Genomic DNA, 21227 nt, shown 5'->3' on the forward strand with positions numbered 1-21227 from the left:
AAGTTACTTATTTTGATTTCTTTTTTCTTTTTTTATAATTTTTTACTAGAAATATGTGAATATTTTTCTAGATTTTCTACTAAAATAACTAGCAAAGTTGTTGCATTCTTAAATTTCAAACTTAGCCCTCACAAATAAAATGGTAAAGACGTCAACAGGTAGTCAAAAACTTGTATTCAATCTATATTCATACCCATTTAAAAGAATTCACTTAAGTGAAAAATGGATAAGGCTTTGAAAGGAACAGAAGACTTTACAGCTGTCTACATTGATGATATACTCGTCTACTCCGAGGATGAGGAAAAACATCATCAACACCTGACACAAGTGCTAGACATCTGTCAAAAGGAAGGGCTGATCTTAAGCCCCACCAAGATGAAGCTCGCTATTCCCAAAATTGATTTTTTGGGCGTTCACATTGGAAGATGGAAGATGCGGTTACAACCTCACATCATAAAGGCAATAATTGAGGTATCTGACGCATCCTTCAAGGAAAAGCAAGGATTGAGATCATGGCTCGGAACATTGAATTATGTCAGATCTCATATCCCAAAGCTAGGGGTCCTCCTGGGCCCCTATATTAAAAGACGAGCCCGTATGGCAACAAAAAGATGAAGCCATCTGACCGGGAACTCGTCAGAAAAATAAAGTAGATTGTCAAGGATCTGCCGGATCTAGAGATTCCCCCCCCCTCCAATAAGTTTTATCATTATTGAGTGTGATGGATGCATGGAAGGATGGGGAGGAATCTTAAAGTGAAAGCCACGTGAGCATGACTCACGCAGTCTTGAAAAGATCTCAGCCTATGCCAGTGGTCGGTTTCCGATCATCAAGAGTACTATAGACGCAGAAATTGCAGCGGCTATAAATTCACTGGAGGCTTTTAAGATCTATTATCTCGACAAACAATAGGTAACCTTAAGAACTGACTGTCAAGCCATAGTTAGTTTATTTGGTAAATCTGTAAACCATAAGCCCTCAAGACTACGTTGGCTTCAATTCGTGGACTACCTCACCGGAACCGGAGTTCAAGTCCACATAGAGCATATTGACGGTTCCAAGAATTATCTTGCCGACAAACTCTCAAGGCTTGCTCACTCTTCGCAAGCATGTCCAGCCACAATGAATCATCTAATAGTCCAGAAGACATACCCATCCCAAGTATACTCTTGCATCAGCAGGTAAATGAGGAAATACAGCCACTCGAGTGCCCAAGGGCCTTGCAGGATACCGGTATACGGACCTTATTCGCATCCGCCGGGTCGCTCAGTCTCAACAAGTTGAAGAAACAGGGCAACGGTCTATGGCAGAATTGGAACAAGAAGCTCGTGCTGCACTACAAGACAAACAGAGGCAGCTGCTCCGATCCATCCCGGACTTACGTAAATCTATCCGAGAAGTTGGACATATTACGGCAGCTAAAAGGGTTCTTTGCGCAAAACAGCTCACCTACAATATGCTTGCTGCCCACTATGCCCCAAAAATTGAGAAACTGTATCTGCAGAAAATCGGACACACACCTGGTGTCACGAAGAATTGGGCAAGATGGAAGAAGCAACACTGGAGATGGTGGATGCTAATGCAAAATTGGCAGAAGACGTGACCACGTGGACCCCCTGAAGTTCACAGGAAGCGTGTGGACCCTAGGCACTACTGATGGTGCCTGTACTTTGTAAAAAGCGTATGGGGCCTACGTGCCCATCTTTGCTTTCTCTCGGTCTACGCACCGAATCTTTTACTTTCGGCGCCACTACTTAGTGCGCCTTCTTTTCACGTGGCCTGCGTGTCACCTTTGTTCGTGCTTATCCCGAAGGAATCTCGAGTATTGACGATGGGGCCCTATGCGCACCCGAGTCTCGATTCTGTGCCTATATAAGCACCCAAGAGCTTAAGTCTCCACATATTGGAGTACCCATACTCTTGGTTTAGGGTTTTGTGTTCTGCAATATCTATAAAAGTTTGCATTCTACTCTTTAATCTTTGTTTTTTCACTACCTTTGAGCCTCACTAAAGATCCTTAAGCCTTAAGATTCCGGTTTGTACACCAGGTCTTAGGTTTTGGGGCAGGGTTTAGGGTTTGAAGTTTGGGTTTCGATTTCCGTTTGGTATCAAAGCTAAAAGAGAAGTTGGAAAATGATATAATAAGTATGCCATTTGTGAAGTCTAAAGATCAAGTAGCAGATGTCCTCACAAAACATTCAACTGGATGGACGTTTCATACTTTTTGACCAAGTTGGGATGCGTGATATCTAGACCTCAACTTGAGGGGGAGTGTTGTGGAGGGAAATATCCCTCTTGATCTAACTCTAGCTAGCGCTAGATCAGAGGTTTCCTATTTGGAGTAGGATTCCTCTTTAAAACTCCTATTTTAATTATTGTTTTTATCCTTTCTATTTTTTTTTTGTTTCTTATTTTGCATTAGACTAGTTTCCTGATCGGTGTAGGATCAGTTTTTCTGTTCCTATTTGTTTTTGTATTTCTTTTCCTACTCGAGTAGGACTTACTCAAATTGTAAACTATAAATATGCCATTGGGGTCTGAACAAACACAATTTTCTGAGTAATAAAAACTCTATATTTATAACACTTTCTAAAGTTCCAAGTTGTTGAAAAACCAAACAAGTTCAACCCAATATGTAGCAGAACAATGTGACCTCAACTATCTGGCATTCAACAATGATGCCACCAAGGAACCAAACAAGGCATCAACAAAGAAAATAATATTTTAACAAGATATCAAACCTAACTGAAAACAGTTGTATTACATCCTGAGGGCAAAGGACTTTTACCTCATAAACCAATTTTTCCCTGTCAAGCACAGCAAAGCACCCTTTCCCAGTTTCCGTAAGAAAACTGAAAAGACCCATGGTTCCTTTCCTGGGGAATTTTTCTACTCTGACCCAACATGAAAAGGAAAATCCTTTACTGTGAGGCCACTGCACAGGTGTTCTTATTATAATTCCCTACAAGAGATAGAAAATGTCAGAAATAACTTGAAACATCTCAAATACATGAAAAACAAAATATTATCAACCAATTAATGGCCAGAATCAATCACCAAGCCATGAAAACATCAATTGGGAAATTTACTCAAGATACAAGAAGGATAGAATGTAGAGATGTGCAGTTATCATGTTAAAATACCCTGCACCAAAACTCTAACTCCCTTTTGGATTTGTGTCAGCCAAGCAGCAAACACTAAAGGGCGTACCCAGTGCATGAGGGTCCTGCCACTGCAGCAGCATATGGAGATGTCATCATTTATGCAGCCAAGAAAGCTAAGACGAGAACAACATTTGGATTTGATGCCCAAGACTCCAAGAGAACATTCAGAGGCAATTTTCTGTCTAACTACCATTCTTGGAATAGATTTGAACTTGAAGATGGTCACTCGTTCAATATTAAGATGAGCATAAAGGGATAAGGGTGACCGGATACTTGGTTGTTGGCTTGTACTATAAGTTATTGACTCAAAATATATTTGACTGTATAACATATAATGGTAGTTGTATTATTATGAAATGGTTAACAGTTCATTATCATTTCATTCCTGATACATAACATATAATGGTAGTTGTATTATTATGAAATGGTTAACAGTCCGTTATCATTTCATTCCTGATACTTCTTAAAGCTGTTCTGCTAGAATTATGTGCATTCCAGTGGTTAAAAGAAATGGTCAAAGCTGTTAGCAGGCCTCAACTTGCTGAGACCTGGAACAAAATCTCACAAAATTTTGCCGAATTCCAGAGATATTGACATTACCGAGATGAAATTAGGGGTGAAGTTGACAGAATCTCCAAGAAATCTCACCAAGATCTCGCCAGAATTTCTGAAATTTCCGTGAAATTTCGCAGAATCTCAGTAGTTTCGGTGACATTTTGATTATTTCGAGGGGTTGTATAATATAAATTGTAATTTTTTTATTTTTTAATTATTATAGAGGTTTGATTACTTCTCAGCATTTGTTCTTGCATTCTAATGTAAGTTTTGATATATTCTTGTATATTCATGTTTATATTTGTCAAAATACATGATCTAATTGTGTTTGCATATAGTCGGGCATGTATGAACAAAGAAGACCGATTTATGTAAGGTTTAAGTAACAACTAACATTTGCATTGTATTTATTGGCTCCAAATTAGGCTGTACACCGAAAATCAGAACCCAAAAAACACTTGAAACCCACCGAAACATGCTTTCGAAACATGGTACAAAGTTGTTGATGTGAAACACAATTTTAGGGTTAGGGTTTCGTTGAAGATTTCCCAGAAATTACGGCTTGCCCAGAATTTTCCAGAAAATAGGTCTAAAAATATTATGGGATGCTTATGGATCTCTAAGACTTTATGGGAAAGCCCTAATGCCAAGTTAGGATTCTTAACAAGTCACTCAAAGGATGGTTTGAGACACCCAAAATAATTATGGGATGGATATAAATTGTTGACTAAGGATGGATCCCAAATGTGACGGTTATGAGTAACGTATGGGTTTAACAAAATTATATATGACGGTAGGGGATTAAGTTTGAGGCTTAACAAAGAAATATGGGATGTATCAAATCTTCTTAGAAGCCTACGATTAGGAATGGGAAGGCTTAGGATGATGTTTGGGATGGCTATGGGTTGTGGGGTTTGGGTAACAGAAAGCAAGGTGGGAGATCTTGCAAGATATCTCGTTTTTTCAAGTAGGCGAGATGAGATGGAGGTCGAGAGCAGAGAGTTGGGATATCTTGCTCGAGATCTTGCCATATCTAGCCCTGGATCTCGCTGGAACTCTCAATCTTTGCCTTTTTTGTGGATTTCGGCTAGATTTTCACTTGCAACTACTCTAGCACGTCTACAACATCGAAGGAAGATCAATCATTCTCTGCTCGTCTTATGAACTTATGATTTAATGACTTATATATAATGGTTGTATAATTTTATTATTCTATTCTTGAAAATTGAGATTGTGATACTCCTATGGATGGAATTTTGATAACATTTAGGCTACTTGATGCATTTGATACACTTGCTTTTCATTTATATGCCTTAAAGATTCTATATTACATGTTGTATAACCTAGCATTCCCTAATCCTCCAACATTTAAGTTTTACACTATGGGTAGACTTAGAAATCATACTTAGGGTTGTTTTCTAACAAATTCAAGGCCACCAATGTGTTCAAAATGCCTTATATAGGCTAAATACCAAGTTTCAACCTAATTGGTACCCTAAAACACACCGAGATCGGCCACTGAGTTGACGCCAAGAAATTGTATATCTCGACCAAGATTTTGCCGAGAAGGTTGAGATCTCGATTTTTCAAGGCGACGAGATCTCACTCGAGAGCGAGATCTTCTACCATGACTGAAAGAGGATAGAATTTACATAGGAAACTTTAGCGTTTCATTCATGGTTGTCAAAGCATCCGCCTAGACGGCAAAGCGGTTGGGTTTTGAACTGCCTTGTTAACATGCAATTTTTTTTGCTGCATTTTCACCTAATTGCTACCACTTTGTCACCTTGTACGCCTTATTTCCGCCTAGACACGAAAACGGTCACCTTTTTTACATTTTGTACATGATAATTTTTTTCTTGATTTTTTTAAAAATCAAATTTTATTCTATGAAGTCGTATACGAACTTAATAGTTAGTCATTTTGGAATTGGGAATCAATGAATCATTAAATAAACAAGGCACATATTTGAAATCACACTATCATAGAGGTAAGTAAAAATGTAAAATTACTACTTTCATTTTCATACTTATAATTTGATATAGTTTATGATGCTTGATGAGATGAACTTATGTTTGTGTTCTTTTTTTAATACTCTTTAATAATTATGATTCTTGAATGCTTTTTTTTTATATGAATGTGATTCTTGAATGTTTGTTTAGCTTATAATAGAAATTTATCAGCATAAAAGTAGTCGTATTGAAAAAATTTGACGCAACTACTTCGGTTGCCTAGGCGCCGCTTTGTCGCCTAATCGCCTAGCCGGAGCCCCAACCGCTTTGGTCGCCTTGACAACCTTGGTTTCATAATAGGATTTGAGAATAGATCTTAAGCCATCTTTCTTTCTTTCTTTTTTTTCCTGTTTCTGCCGCAAGTCAGTAGAGAAAGAGAAAAGGGGCCAGAAGGGGTGGGAAGGGGGAGGGAGGGTGCTGCAAGAGAGGAAGGGGCAGGGAAGGGTTTCTTTGCTGTCGCAAGGAAGTTTGGGGGCTCAGGAAGGCCTGTGGGAGTGGAAGGAGGGCTGAAAGGAGCTGTGAAGGGAGGGGAGGGATTCCTAGGGCTTGTGCAATAAAGGTGAGGGCAGCAGGGGGGGAGGGGGTGATGGCAGCGGAGGAGGGCGATGGGTTTGAGATGTGAGGGAAGGGGAGTGGGGATTGCAGTACTTGGAGCTTGTTGAGATTGATGATGGCTGCTGGAAATTGGAAGAAGGAATTCTTGAAGAAAGGTGCTGATCTTTGAAGAAGAACTAAATTTAAAATCCGTCGTGACCCCTCAAACAGGAGCCACAGTCCTCAACTCAGTATTCTTTAATCAAATAATCAGACTTAACTTTACAAAAGAAAGAGTAGGCTTTTATTTATAGCCTACTAAAAGACTCTAAACCTAAGTGGGACTCCTTTATAGATTAGGATCCCATTACATTGAATCACAACCGACCAAATAAATAATAAAAAATCTAATGGACTCTAACTGAGACATGCTGAAATAAAATCCTAATTAACTAAAGACTCTAATTGAAATATGCTAGAATTAAAAGAAACAAGAGACCCAAGGAACTCTTATTAACTCAAACTGCACTTCCTAACTGAAACTCTTCAGAAAATAAAAACCAGCAATTATTTAGGTCTGGTTTTGACTAAACTATCCTCTTTAGGGTTCAGCCAAGAGGGGTCAACCCTGTTCACATAATTTGTACCATGTTTCACCGAGATATGGGTATCCCTGTCAAAACAGCAAGGATGAGACAAAATTTAGTACTATGATTGAGAGGCTTGGTTGAAATTTTGACCAGTCTTGATGAGTTTCAATTACAAATGCAAACCTCCCCTCAACAACCCCCCCCCCCCACACAAAAAAAACCCAAAAAAAATGCTGATTCTTTGACGAAATCTTACAAACCAAGCTTGAAACAAGTGTATTTCAAAATGAAGGGTTTTACTTGAATTACAAAACTTTCCTTCCTTTTGCTTATTTAATACTTATTAGGGTCCTAACTCCTAAGTCAAACTACCTTATTTAAAACTTATTAGGTTCAACCTAACTAGAACAGCTAGTTCATGAGAAGAAGAAAAATCCCAAAGTTCGTGGAAAACATGGAAAATTTCGTGGAAACCTAGGACTTTTTCCTGTAAATTTTGTAACATTCCCAAATTTTAAATTTCTCTATTTATTTCATGTTTCCCCAAATACCAAAACAAATACCCCCTCCATCAGGACTTTCCTATCCAAATTGCGTATTCCCTCAGACTGGTTGTCTTAAGCATTTTGATGACCATACTCATAAAGCTACAGTTGTCGATTACCTTGACAACCATAGGCATAAAATGTCATGGGATGTCTATGTTCATTGGTTGGAAAAGAGGATGTTATAGGTATAGTAGTATAGTACTACTCAGTTCACAGGATGGATCCACTCTTGGCACTAAGTTGTACTTTCCTTTTATTGTCAGCTATTTTGAAGTTAAAAATTATATATGAATGTTATGTGCTTAAGTAGTTAAGTTTATCGTATACTTTTCGGACAACTCTACATTGATGTTATGTACATTGAATGACATATTTACATTGATATTTTTAGCAAAATACAGTCAATGTGTTCTCTATACTCTAATTAGCTTAAATGCAAAATCTCACCCTAAAATACTCCATAAAACCTGTCCAAACTTACATGAAAAGTCCTAAGTTTCCTCAAAATTTCTCAATTTCCCACCTAGGTTTCCCATTTTCACCTGGTCAAAACTTGAGTTTCCCTCGAATTTTTTTCTATGCTCTCAAGAGTCCTGAATTTGATGCTCTATTGTACTCATATGAATGGCATTTTGTTGGTATTAAAGTTATTTGATATATCTTATCACTTGTTTTTCATTTATATGTCCTAATGGTTTTATATTTCATGTTTTATAAACTTGCACATTCATTCCTGCAATATTTCTATTTCAAACTTAGGGTTGAGCTAGAATTCACACTAAGGGTTGTCTTCTCACAAATCTAAAGCCACCATTGTTTAAAAGGTCTAAAATAGGCTAAATACAAACTTTGAACCTGAGCTGACCCTAAAAACCCCTCGAGATGGTATCTCGAGTCCACCTGAGTTGGCCTGGGAAAAATACCAGATCTTGAGCGAGATCTCACTTTTTCTCAAGTGTGACATTACCCTTCAGGGCGAGATCCTGAACCTTGATGGTTAGCAATTGGATATATGTGTTTGTTATCATCAAAACACATTAAGGGTAGATGGGTCGATTCCCGAACCAATACCCTAGGGTAATTGGGTCAATTCCCAAACATTTTTCAGATCCTATCTAGCATTCTTCGAAGAACCATTTGACAAGAGTAAGATAATCATAAAGTTTAGAAAGAATCACGTAACAAATTTTGAATAATCAAACAGTTTTGCCATGATTCTTAACAATAACATTCTCATATTCATGTTCTTAACAAACCGTGTTTGTCACAATTACAGAAAACCAAACGCAATGTAAGGGTTCTACCATATCTGTAGGCCTAAAAGAGGCTGCCTTGCAATTTAGTTACCTAATAAGGTCATACAATTGAAACCAAGGGCCCAATTTCGATATAAAAAATGCACCAGCTCGGCCAAGATTTCACTGAGTGACAGACAACTTGGCTTTTGGCTGACCAATCAGACGGGATATGCCTCAAACCTCTTCAAATACAGATCAGGATTTAGGGGTACAAAAGCTGATGAAATTACAAGTGAAGCAGGCTTGCGCCTTCTATTACATTTGGAGATGAGTAGATGACAACGACCTCAACCAGTAAGGAACAAAAAAAAATATTGCCACACAATTCACCAAAAATCATCAAATCAAACAGTAAACAGAGTGAGTACTTATACTTTCTGTAAAAGTAGTTTCAACATACTCTAACCAAGATTTAAATTATTGGAAATGAACAAATTACTCAGTACTCACACAACAGATTACACAAATTACAGGATGTAGGATTTTGATGAAAATATATTATGCAAGTACGTACAGATTCAATCCCACTGAGATCAAAAAAGGCAGTGGGCCCTTTTTCATTGAGCATAGATTGAATGCTGATCAACAACAATGAGCAGTACTGTTGCCTTGATCCAATTTTGTCGCCACGAAGAAGAGCAAAAATTTTCCGTATGTCCTTACCAGAAATGCTATGGCCGCCGATAACTTGAATTAGTTGTGCGATTTTCAAAATCAAATTTTTGTTATCCTCTTGTGCAAACCAATCAAGAAGAAAATTAAGCATTCCTGCTCTCACACATGAAGCTCGATTAGAGATGGAGTCTCTTAGAAGTTGCTGAAATACATTAAGCCCAAAATGCTGCAATGCATCACTGCTCTGTCCAACCACAATAGTAAAGAAATACTTAAGCATAACAATTCAAGAAAAAAAGAATTATTTTGTTGGATCGAACAATTCAAGCAAAAAAGAATTCTTTTGTCGGATCAACTTATGTGAAATCAGAGGAACAGACCTTCTGCAGAACACTTAAGAAAAGTAAGACGACATCCTCATTCTGTGACAAAAAAGAAAGTAAACATAAATATGTGGCAATAACTGATGCATTCAATTAAAACCTGACACTTCAAACAACCACACTCAACACATCTCTTATCTAGGAATTAAATAATCACCAAAACTACAGGAAAATTGGCAGGTTTCCGCAGACAACCATGACAAATATCTCAAACAAAAACCGAGGGTAAGGTATTCATTAAAAGTCACCTTTATTACAGGTGTCAATTTGATGTCAAACTTTCCATCAACAAGCATGTCTAGCAGAGCACTCAAAAGCCCTTCACTTGACTGCCACGAGAAAAAATCTAACAACAAACTTTGCAATGTCTGGTAACCCTTTCCCACAAGAGCTCTAAAAGTAGCCTGCAAGTAATAGCAGAAAAAATAAATAATGAACTAGAACAAATCCAATCTAATCAAACAACATAAAGCAAAGAACAGACTAAAAGCAGTAAAGATCCCTTTTCTCACTTCCAGACTAATAACTTATAACGAATGCTAAGTGCTGGCCTAGAAGCAGAAGAATCAGACTTTGTGAGTGAATGACCTTTACCAGGTCTACGATTTATAATTCAGGTTGTCTGGCCTTACTATTAATCATATTGGACGGAGCACAACTTCAAGAAATGGACCTCTAACTCTGAGCCTCTCCAACAGATTTGAAACTCCATTTATTTTGAAATTAAACCAAAAGCTCCTTTGAGCTGCTGCTTCTTGTTTAGACTCCCCAGGGAGCAGGCAAATTGTTGGCTCCTAGGGGTTTACTGATATCTCTCTCTGGACCTCTACTTACGCTGTCCAAAGCTACGTTCTTCTTTCTGTTTTCCCCGTTCTTCTTCCCCACTGGGGTCTTATAGTTCTTTCTCCCTTAGCAAGGTTCAAGTTTCAACCAAGATGAGCCAAAATTTCGGTTAAATCTCAGTTTCTCAAGAAACCAAAATGAAACCCAGAGTTAGTTTTCAACAAGTTTGACCATATTTCAGAAATTTGGAAATTTAGACTAATATTTCAAAATTTTCGATAGTTTCAACCAATAAATCCCAAGTTATGACCAATTTCAACCAACCTTCAATTTCAGCAAATTTAGACAAGTTATGGTAGTTTCAACCATAGTTTGAAATCACGTTTCATCTTGGTTACTCTGTGGGGTCAAAAACACTGAGATACCGAGATTTCGACCAAAACCTTGCTGAAACCTTGTCCATATTCTACCAGGTTTTGGCAGTATGTTTCAGTAGTTTTCATGCACTTTTTGGGTCTGGTTCTTCTTGGAAAGGCTTATTTTAAGGCCTATAAACACAACCATTGAGTCACACAACCAAAAAATAAAAAAAAAACCAATTGTCCTGTGGATTCACACTCATGCTTAGTTGTATTGGTCGAAACTGAATGCATATCTCAACACGCTTGAAGTATAAATTGACATAAATGATAAACAGTTTCAATTGTCAATAAAGTAAAACATTAAACCTACCCTAAAATATGCATAACACATAACTGAAGCACACACACATATAATCATCAATAATCACATATCAAATATAACTCATGTGCAAGTTGTGCAAAAACAAGAGTTTACACGACTACTTTGATTAATAGGAAATTGAAAACTGTTAATGTTTCACTTTTTATTTTAGCTTAGGTTTCTATTTAGTTAGTTTCATATTTTCTTACTGCTTGTTGACAAGTAATTTCCCCAGGATAGTTTTCTTTTTAGTAGATATGGGAGATTCTATGCAGTATGTAATTTTCTTTTTTACAGCAATTCAGTTTATGAAAGTTTTCCTAAACTGAAATTTGATTTCATATTATAAATGAAGTACTAAGGGAGAGCCTGAACACACATATGAGCTCTCTCTTCTCTTTCTCTTCTCTTCTTCATGCTTCTTCATTCTTCTTTTTCTCTCAAAATTCTTAGGCTGGTTACAGGATCCTGAAATTCTAACATGGTATTAGAGCTCTTCTAATAAATAGTAGAATAGGTCTTTAACATGCTAGTACCCTCACAAGACTTGACACTGCATAGATTTTCAATTAAATCTTGAAATATGCTACTGCAGGCATGAATTAGATGCAGACCCATACCTTGAAGATTCAATTCTTCATTTTATTTTGTTGTCTGATTTAGAAGCAACTAAAGTAAGCAGCAACTGTTGTGATCGGTGAAGAAGGTAAAGAAGAAGAGAAACTATGGTGGACTCTCAAAACTGCAGGTATAAGTTACCAACCCAGGCCTCATTAATGCTCTGATACCATGTTAGTATTTCAAAACATGTAACCAGCCTAGGGACTAAAAGGAAATTTAGAAAGAAGAAGATTGAAGAAGAAGAAGAAGAAAAAGAAGAGAGAGGGGGGAGAGCTTGCATGTATATGTTGGCTTTCCCTGGTACTTTATTTATAATGTAAAATCAAATCTCAGTTTAGAAAACTTTCCTAAAGTGAGTTGTAGCAAAAAGGAAAATTACATATTGTATAGAATCTCCGTTATCTGCTTTCTCGCATTACTTGCCTTTTGCGAAGAGCATATATGCGACTTTTGGCTCAAATGTTACCTTATTGTGTGGAGATTCCTCCCTACTACTAGCATTAAATGGATAGTGTCCTAATGTTATCGTTGCTGCTATACTTACGGATATGGATCATCTTCACCACTGCCTATTATTCTCATTGTTGGATGGTTTGTTCGACATGAAGATTCTTCACTTAAGTTGCTGTTAATTATCTCCCGGCTGAAGTTCTTTCGGTGTCTATCAGTATCTGTTATTACTAATATGCTCAAGCGTAATGAAGTTCCTTGGTATGTTCTCGTTATTCCAAGCCGGAATCTTTGATATGTATACTGCACCTTAAGGGGAAGCGTTAATTTTAGCTTAGGTTTATAATTTGGTTACTTTCCTATTTTCTTATTGCTTGTTGACAAGAAATCTCCCAAAGATAGTTTCCTTTTTAGCAGGTTCAGGAGATTCTATGCAATATCTAATTTTCCTTTTTGTTGCAATTCAGTTTATAAAAGTTGTCCTAAATTGAGATTTGATTTTATATTATAAATAAAGTAGTAAGGGAGAGCCTCAACACACATATGAGCTCTCTCTTCTCTTTCTCTTCTCCACTTCATGCTTCCTTAGCCTTCTTCTTCTCTCTAAATTCTTGGGCTAGGATCCTGAAACTCTAACAAAAACCAAGAAAGTTACTCTAAAGTTGTGGGAGTATTGGTGGATGGCAGATCCCTCCTATGGACAGTATTATGATGGTTGTGTATCTCTTAATCAAAATCATGAAAGTAGTAAGACCGAATGAGCTCTTCTAAAGTGAACAAGGATTGATGATGGGACCTCTTAATATCTTCAATCAAGGGGTTCTCATACCTAATTTTGCTGATTTGATTATCCTTGTTTCTTTTTCCGTTGTACCAGTCCTCCTGGTTTCTTAACTTCAGATCTTGCAATTGCACACCTCACCGGCAATTCGAAGGATGTTGTTGTGTGCAACATGGTATCAGCAAAGGTTGTATGGGCAATGAGAGAGTTGGAAAAGGGTGCAGGAAAGAAGGTGGTAGAGAAACAAAGAGTGACGGTTGCACTTAATGAGGGAGTGAGGGGGCCTTCTGCTTACCCTGTAGATTTTATTTCCATCAAGGATGATGATGATCCCGTCAATGTACATTCAGTTGCAGAGGCTGGGGAGTTGCAGCAGGCAATGGCAGAGAGCAAGGCAAGCTGCATCAGGAGCAAGAGAGGGCCAAAGGCAGCACAGGAGCTGGTCCCTCTAGAGCTGCAGGAGCTGGACCATCTGGGTCTGGTGGTAGTTTTGGGATGTTTAGAAGGTCCCAAAGTCAGGGGTGCTCCTCCTCCATCAGCAAATTTTCCATGATGACAGGAAGCAATACTAGAGCAAGATCCGGATGATTTCAGGAAGATGGGGTCAAAGTAGCCCAAGATCTTAGGAGCTTAGAAAATTATGGAGGGCAATGTCAAGGAAGCAGTGGCTAATGGATGCTCTTCAACACCATTCCAGCCCACATAGCACAGGGCCCTTATTATCAGGCCATGATTGAAAACATTGCGCAAGCAACTACCTTGGCCCTACCCCTCATAAAGTAACGCATCGCGTGCTCGATCTAGCAATCTTGGACAATTGTTTTGATGAACAAGTATCATACAAGTAGAAGGACGAGATTATGCAGCATGTTGCATTGATGAGGCCCTTTTGGAAGACGTATGGGTCACCATAATGTGTGATGGATGGACCAGTTCAACTAGAAAGTACATCATCAACTCTATTGTGTATTGTGATAGGAGGACCATATTCTTGAGATCTATGGAATATGGATGCATTAAGGCAGGTGAAAGACCACAAGTATATTTACAGGCTCCTACAGGAGGTGAAGGAGGGGGAGTGAAGAATGTCGTGCAGATTGTGATTGACAACGGCAGTAACTTCAAAAATGCCGGAGAGATGATGATGCAGTCCAGGGATTATAGTGTCTTTTTTACAACATATGTGGCCCATTGCATAAACATCATGTTGAAGGACATCGGGAAGATAAGGATTGTGGGGAGCGTACTAGACAGGGCTAGACAGATGATGAACTTTATATACAATCACAACTACGCCCTCCACATGATGAGGGGGAGATATAAGAGGGTGACATGGTAGGAGCCTGTAACATGAGGTTTGCCATAAACTACATTGCCTTACGGAGTATTGAGAGCAAGAGAGCTTGGTTGAGATCCATGTTTTCACCTCAGTAGTGGTTCAATTGAAGAGGATCCAACATCCATAGCGGGCGGCCGTATAGCACAAGCTACTGTATCATTAGATATCATCTGAGAACTGGTGGGGATAGTGGTGACTCCTCTATAAAGGTCCTACATATGGTAGACTCCACTACGAAGGGGCCCACTTTGCCCCATCTATACGAAGCCATTGAGGTGATGGGGAGGCCATATTTCAAGCAAATCCAAAAGGCTGCAAGAACTCCCTGAAGAACATAGATGATAGATGGATTGTACCTCTTATGCATTCACTAATAAAGCTGGTACGTAAATATGCAATTTGCTGGTAATTCATTCATTTGATGTTAATGAAAATCATATATCTAATTGTGAAATTTTAAATTGTGTAGCCTACCATCTTAACCCGAAATACCAATACAACAACCGTTTGGGGTTAAACACAGAGCTAATTGAGGTGGTGATGGTCGTCGTTGCAAAGTTGGGAGCAAGACTCGACACTCTAAACCCTCTGTAACAATGAGGTGAAATAGTAAGGACTTAGGACTTAGGAGTTACATTTGAACTTTGATTCAGAGGCTACTGTGTAGGGATAGGAATGCACAGATCCAAGTTGGATCAATAACTCGTATAAAATTTATAGATTTTACAAATTATTAGAATTATCTATTAAGTAATAACTTAATGTTTTCTGTTACAATAAAGCTAAGTGGTGGGTTCTCTATGGCGGGAGTGCAGAGAACCTCAAGAGAGTGGCGATGAAGGTCCTCTTACAGACTTGCTTCACCTATGGATGTGAAAGGAACTGGAGCATCTTTTCCTTGATCCACTCAAGAGGCAAAACAGATTAGATTCTGAGAGCCTAAATGACCTTGTCTTCCTCCACCACAACATAAGATGGAAGCTCTAACACGCATAGACCCAAGTAAAGGGTAATAGGAAGCAGGACAACAACAATCTCACTGATCTGTCAAGTATACTCAGATGATGAGGACCTCCTCATCGATTGGGTGAGGGCCAAGGGTGAGCCAGTATTGGACCAGCTTGGAGGGAGGTCCAACCCGCATATTGCTCAATAGGCAAGCTTGATTTCGATGAGGTCATGGTAAACGAGGAGGAACTTGCACAAGAGGCAACTAGTGCTACTATTGCAGATGAGGATTGGAAGATGCCCTGCGCAATGATGAGGTTGTGTCTTCCGCCTATGTGCAAGACCTAGACGAGACCCAACCTCCTAGTAAAACTTAGGCCAAGGATGATGATGATGACGACAATGATGATGATGGTGGCGGTGGTGGTGGTGGAGGTGTTCCAAAGCAAATGGCGGTTCCACTACTGGAGACACATTCAAACCCCGTTAGATTCACTTGGGAGTCACAGTTCACACATGCCACCCAGGATGAGCACCTTAGCGGCATACCGCGTCATAAAACCAAGGCCTCCTCATCTAAGGGTTACTCTAGACAAGCTCGTGGACAGTTCCATCCACAAAGGCAGACAAACATGGATGTGCCTAGCTTGGCAGACTCAATAAGATCCATAAACTTGGATGGCAAGGAGAGTGTAGGGTCTACACCATATGGAGCTTATGGGTCTGACTACGGATATGGATATGGAGGAGCGTATGGTCGAGGTGGGGCATAGAATGGCTCATCTGCTGATTCAAGCAGCATGTATCCATATGGATAAGGAGATGGATCAGGCACATTGTTTGTGGAGTCCATCTTTGGATATCCATCAGGGTCACTAGTACTAGCGCCATAACCAAAGCCTAAGTATAACTATCCAGTTCTGAGCATGGTTATAGGAGTCATTTCCCTTACAACACATTCCCTAAGAATGGATATCTATAATATGTGGATGAGATGGCCTAAGTATGTACAATATTTAAAGAGCTCCCTGGCTCAAGGGATGGATCCAACCCTAAACAGAAGTTATTATTAGGTTAGAGTAGGTATCATCTCTATTATAATCGAGGACTTTTAGTTCTTACATGCTTCCTCATTCATTGTGAGTTGTAATTCATTCATCTATTGTTATGTTCTATTGTTTTAACCGTGTACTAATTATTGAGTTCTACAATAAACTTTCTACTTGTATGCTAAAATTCTAATTGTTGTATTTTATTTTATTTTTTGTTGCATTTTAATGAAAATCTTAGTGTTCTCTTGCATAATATCCATACTTACATTTGTCAAATTAAAAATTCGTGTTTAAAACTTCTCGCCCACAAACAGTTGGGCATGTGCCAACTAAGAACATCACTTTAGGTCAGTTTTAGGCAAAAATAACAATCCTATTATGTTTTTTGGCCTCAAATTAAGCTAGACACGGAAAATTAGGCCAAAGAACCCCAAAAATGCACCAAAAATTACGTGCTCACTAGAGCAACAAGTCATCGTCGTATCTTATCACTTGCTTCTCATTTATATGTCCCAATGATTCTATATTTCATGTTTTATAACCTTGCATGTTGACTCCTGCAACATTTAGGTTTCAAAATTAGGCCAAAGAACCGCACCAAAAATACGTGCTCACTAAAGCAACAAGTCATCATCGTATCTTATCACTTGCTTCTCATTTATATGTCCCAATGATTCTATATTTCATGTTTTATAACCTTGCATGTTGACTCCTGCAACATTTAGGTTTCAAACTTAGGGTCGAGTTAGAACTCATACTTTGAATTACTTTTTCACAAATCTAAGGACAACAGTGTGTTTAAAAGGCCTAAAATAGGCTAATACCAACTTTAAGCCCAACCAATACCTTTAAACCCCCCGTGATGGGCCCTCGAGTTCAACGAGTTAACCCGGGTAAAAATACTAGATCTCAGGCGAGATCTCGCTTTCTCTTAAGGGCTAGATTGCCCTCGAGAGCGAGATCTGGTACCTTGTGGAGGGCTAACAGGTGTAGATGGAGTAGGCATTACTATGCGATAATAATCTTCTATGTGTACAAAGGCGTATGATTCCTATGAAATGGGAAAACGGGTTCCGGCTGAAAATTTGAAGCCAAATAGGGTCATATTCAACATTAAGAGAGCTAAGAAATCATTAGACAAGTCTCATCAAAGTGTTTACAATAGGCTGCAACTTCATCAGCACTGTTAGGCTGAAAGGTGTTGTAGTGGTCAATCTCCTATAATAATACAGTAAGAGTGTTGTAGTATTTAGAGAGTGACATCTCCTTTTGTTTTGTCTCATGCAAAGCATCTTCTATCAAGATCCTGCACCAGTTCGTGGGCCAAGGCGATCTTTTGTGAGATAGACCTCCCCTAAACAAAAGCACCTTGGTGCGGAATTCACAGACTTGATCACTTTTTCCAACTTTACCATAGGTCTTCTGAGCAGTAGTCCAAACACTAGCAACAATGTCTAATAGGAGAAAAGTTTCATGTAATTCTGGATTCATAGACCAAATTAAGATTAAGAAAGCTATCACCAAAGAATCACGCGCAGGCCATCAATGCTAAGACGCTCCAAGGTATCTTGGTTTTATATTATGCATGTAAATATGTAATATGTCCTAGAAGTCCTTGGCCAGTAATAGTAATGTCAGCAAATCTTGACCTCATTAGGTAGTTTAACCCATCTAGGATTTTAAGTGGGAACCCAAGGGGCTGGTAGTCATTTTCTTCACAAATTTCAGCTGTAGTGGGTATAGGTTCTACTGTTCTAGTTGATTTGATGGAGTCATCTTCACTTTGTTCACAAATTTACTAGACCAGATCTACGATTGCATGTAATGCCCGTGTTTAAATGGTACTATTTTAATAATACTAAATGTGGTATTGTTAGGTTCCAAAGGAAAAGTAGACTGAATAAGCCAAAGCCACAGGAACAGGTAAGTAATATGAATCAATTGAACAGCACTTTGTTTAACAGAACTGGTAAGGTGGACCCATAGCTTGTGAACCAGCCTTAGTTATGTTGTCCCAAGTCTAATTAATTGTTAATAGTGATTAAATGTGACAAAAATGGAAATTTGGACCAAAGCAACCCATACGGTTCAAAGACGGTTCCTTAAAGGGTGCAATTCGAGTTTTTGTTTAAAGAGGATCCAATGGGTCAGTTTGGGTCATGGGTGAACCAGGCTATATAAGCTGAACTCGTCTCTTACATGAGCCCCAAAGCTCATTCTATCAACAACGGAAAGAGAGAGAGAGAAAACAATTGAGGGCTAGAGGGAGAGAGAAGAGGAGCTGCAGCCTGCAGGAGAAAATCATAGACTAGTAGGCATGCAAGCTGAACCTAAAGGATTTAGAATTGCACATATTTGGAGGGATTTTTAGTTTTTTACCTTGATTTGACTCTAACCTAAGGCAAGACTCGAACCCTATATGACATTAGGATTTTCAGCTCCTAGATAGACTTTGAATGAATGTAGTGACTGAGTTAATTTCATGACCAAGACAAAGTTTCAAAATGCAATGGAAGGTATGGTTGAAATTTTGCTGTGGTAGACTGACCCCCATGTAGTATCTTGACCAGAACTTTGTTATGGTAACTCCAAATTGTATGATCTTGTTATCATTTCAAAGAGTGCTAAAGGGCTACAAATGTTGTGAAATAGGAATTCTCCAAATATGAAAAAGGATGTAGGTCAAAAACCCTACGCAAACGGGACCAGACTGCAGATTGGGGCTGTTTGGACAGCAATGAGTGGCCAGCTGCTCTTTGCTCCCACGCTACATCAGCCGCTTTTGGGTCCAGATGGTTCCAAAATGCTTTTTATTTCCGATGAACCCCAGAATGAATGTTAAAGTAAACGGCACCCGTTTGAGGCTTAAATTGAATGAAAATGGTGTTGGACACTAAGACTAGGGACCTTAATGTAACCTTCCTCTTATTTAAGTTGTAGACCTTGTGGAATGAAATGAAATGTCATGTAAGAGAGATGCAAACAAGAAAGAGGGTGGACTGATACTCGACCTCAAGAACAGGAAAAGGGTAAAACAAGACAAGGTTGGGTAAGTAATATGTATCAACTTATAGCAGCACTCGGATGTGTGTTTGTAATGTTCTTTTGTGTTAATGAGCATGCTGGAATGACACTGTTAAACCTAAACATGTTCTAAGACTGGAATGGTTCACACATCTATGTTTAGTTGATACTGAATGGAATGTTAATATGCCATGCTATAATTTGGGATCATTCATCCATGTTCAATTGGTTCTCTAGGAACCCTGTTAAATGATCCATATTGGTTATACCTTGCATTTAAAAGAGGAGAGTTCATAAATGAAATTGAAACAATAAATGTTAAAAGATAAAAACTGAAAAATGAGCAAAAGTTATTGTGCTGACGAGCATAGCTTCTATAAGACTATAAGTCATGATACCTAGTGTACCCAAATGGGAGCACATGAAACAAGACTGGAAAGTGGAAATATAAGGTGTAGGCCGATGATAGCTACCTACGAGGGATACCAAGCCTAGTGGCAAGAGACTGAAATTGGGAACCTAGTATGAGAATTCTCACGACTGAGACTGAATGCCACTTGGGTGGATTAGACTGAGGCATCCTCTCTATAGGTGAAGCTTGGGTCTAAGACTTAAGGAAATGAAAGTAAATGAATTGAAAAGAGAAACTGATAGACAACGGAGCTGAATTGTAGTCTTTACCATAAAGAAAAATGGAATGAGTTGCTTGTTTGATACACCATGTAGCTTGCTTAGTTGTGCATATTGCTTATTGGGCTTGTGAAGCTCACTACCTTTAATGTCAATTGTCAACAGATGCCTAGGTCCAGAATAAAGGCAATGGGGCTGACACAAAAGTGATGCTTTCATTTTTGGTTCAGTAGAAAATGAAGCTTACCTTGCGATTTAGGTATGTATCCAGCTCTAAGGAAGTACAAGGTTAGTTGTAATAAGCTAGCACTTTAGCACTCTATATAAATTGTGAAAGAGTAGCACATGTGCCATCAGTTAGGGTGTTTGAATTTCCTCCTTTCTACCCATGTTTCCGTATTGTTGTGGTAATACTCTAATGGTAGGTGTAACAGGTAAAGTGAACTGCCACGTGATGGGGGCCCCACATAGCCTTAGAAACTGGGGTCATGACATTGCAAACCAGTATATGGGTAACAACTAGGGCAATAGATGGGTAACAACTAGGGCAATAGATTACAACCAATTTTAAGGCAACGCCTATAGCATGAAAAGGAAAATTCCTTAAAAAATCTTAACTGTTATTAACTGTAGTTCAAAATACAGCACTAGAACAGATTGCTTATAAAAGGAAAACTACAACCAGAATCTGAACTTATACTATCTGTGGATCAGAGTGTAACCCTGAAAAGTAGATTCCAAGAAGGTAATACTACTAAATATACAGCAGAAAATCAAATCAAATCTGCCACAAGGTTAGGTCTCCAAAGGGGAACATTTCTCAAAAAAAATCTTCAGGGATAAGGGAGAATAGGTTCAGCACAGAATTTGATTAGGTTTTTATTTTTTTTATTTTGGACCATGAAAAGGGAAGAGGGAGAATAGCAGCTCGGTCCATCGAATTCCATTACTGCTGTCCTCAAGGTTAGGGTAAAAACAGGGGCTACAGCTAGGGTTTTCTGATAAAAAAAGAAACAGCAGCTTACCTGGTATTTTTATGCCATAGGCGTTCAAGAACACCTCCAATCTTCCAAGTAAATTTGAGAACAACCACTTGGCTCAAACATGAATGGACCAGCCTGCTATTAGGGTTTGAAGATCAACCTGCACTAGGGATATGAAAGGAGACAACCAGCTT

The 21227-nt window shown here is 38.7% G+C and overlaps 1 protein-coding gene across 3 annotated transcripts in view; it reads right to left on the minus strand.

Moving 5' to 3' along the window:
• Window positions 1-21227, minus strand: part of LOC149017110 (binding protein) — a 77286-nt gene that overhangs the window by 33373 nt on the left and 22686 nt on the right. For all 3 annotated transcript variants that reach the window (XM_089151429.1, XM_089151430.1, XM_089151431.1), the window contains 4 exons: window positions 9948-10103; window positions 9697-9738; window positions 9216-9560; window positions 2789-2962 (listed from right to left, as the gene is read on the minus strand). In XM_089151429.1, coding sequence (XP_089007555.1) covers window positions 2789-2962; window positions 9216-9560; window positions 9697-9738; window positions 9948-10103 — 717 coding nt within the window. The remainder of the gene's footprint in view (window positions 1-2788; window positions 2963-9215; window positions 9561-9696; window positions 9739-9947; window positions 10104-21227) is intronic.

This window comes from Hakea prostrata, chromosome 4 (genome assembly GCF_041222555.1).
Source record: "Hakea prostrata isolate BN-2017 chromosome 4, UWA_Hpros_2, whole genome shotgun sequence".
NCBI lineage: Eukaryota > Viridiplantae > Streptophyta > Magnoliopsida > Proteales > Proteaceae > Hakea > Hakea prostrata.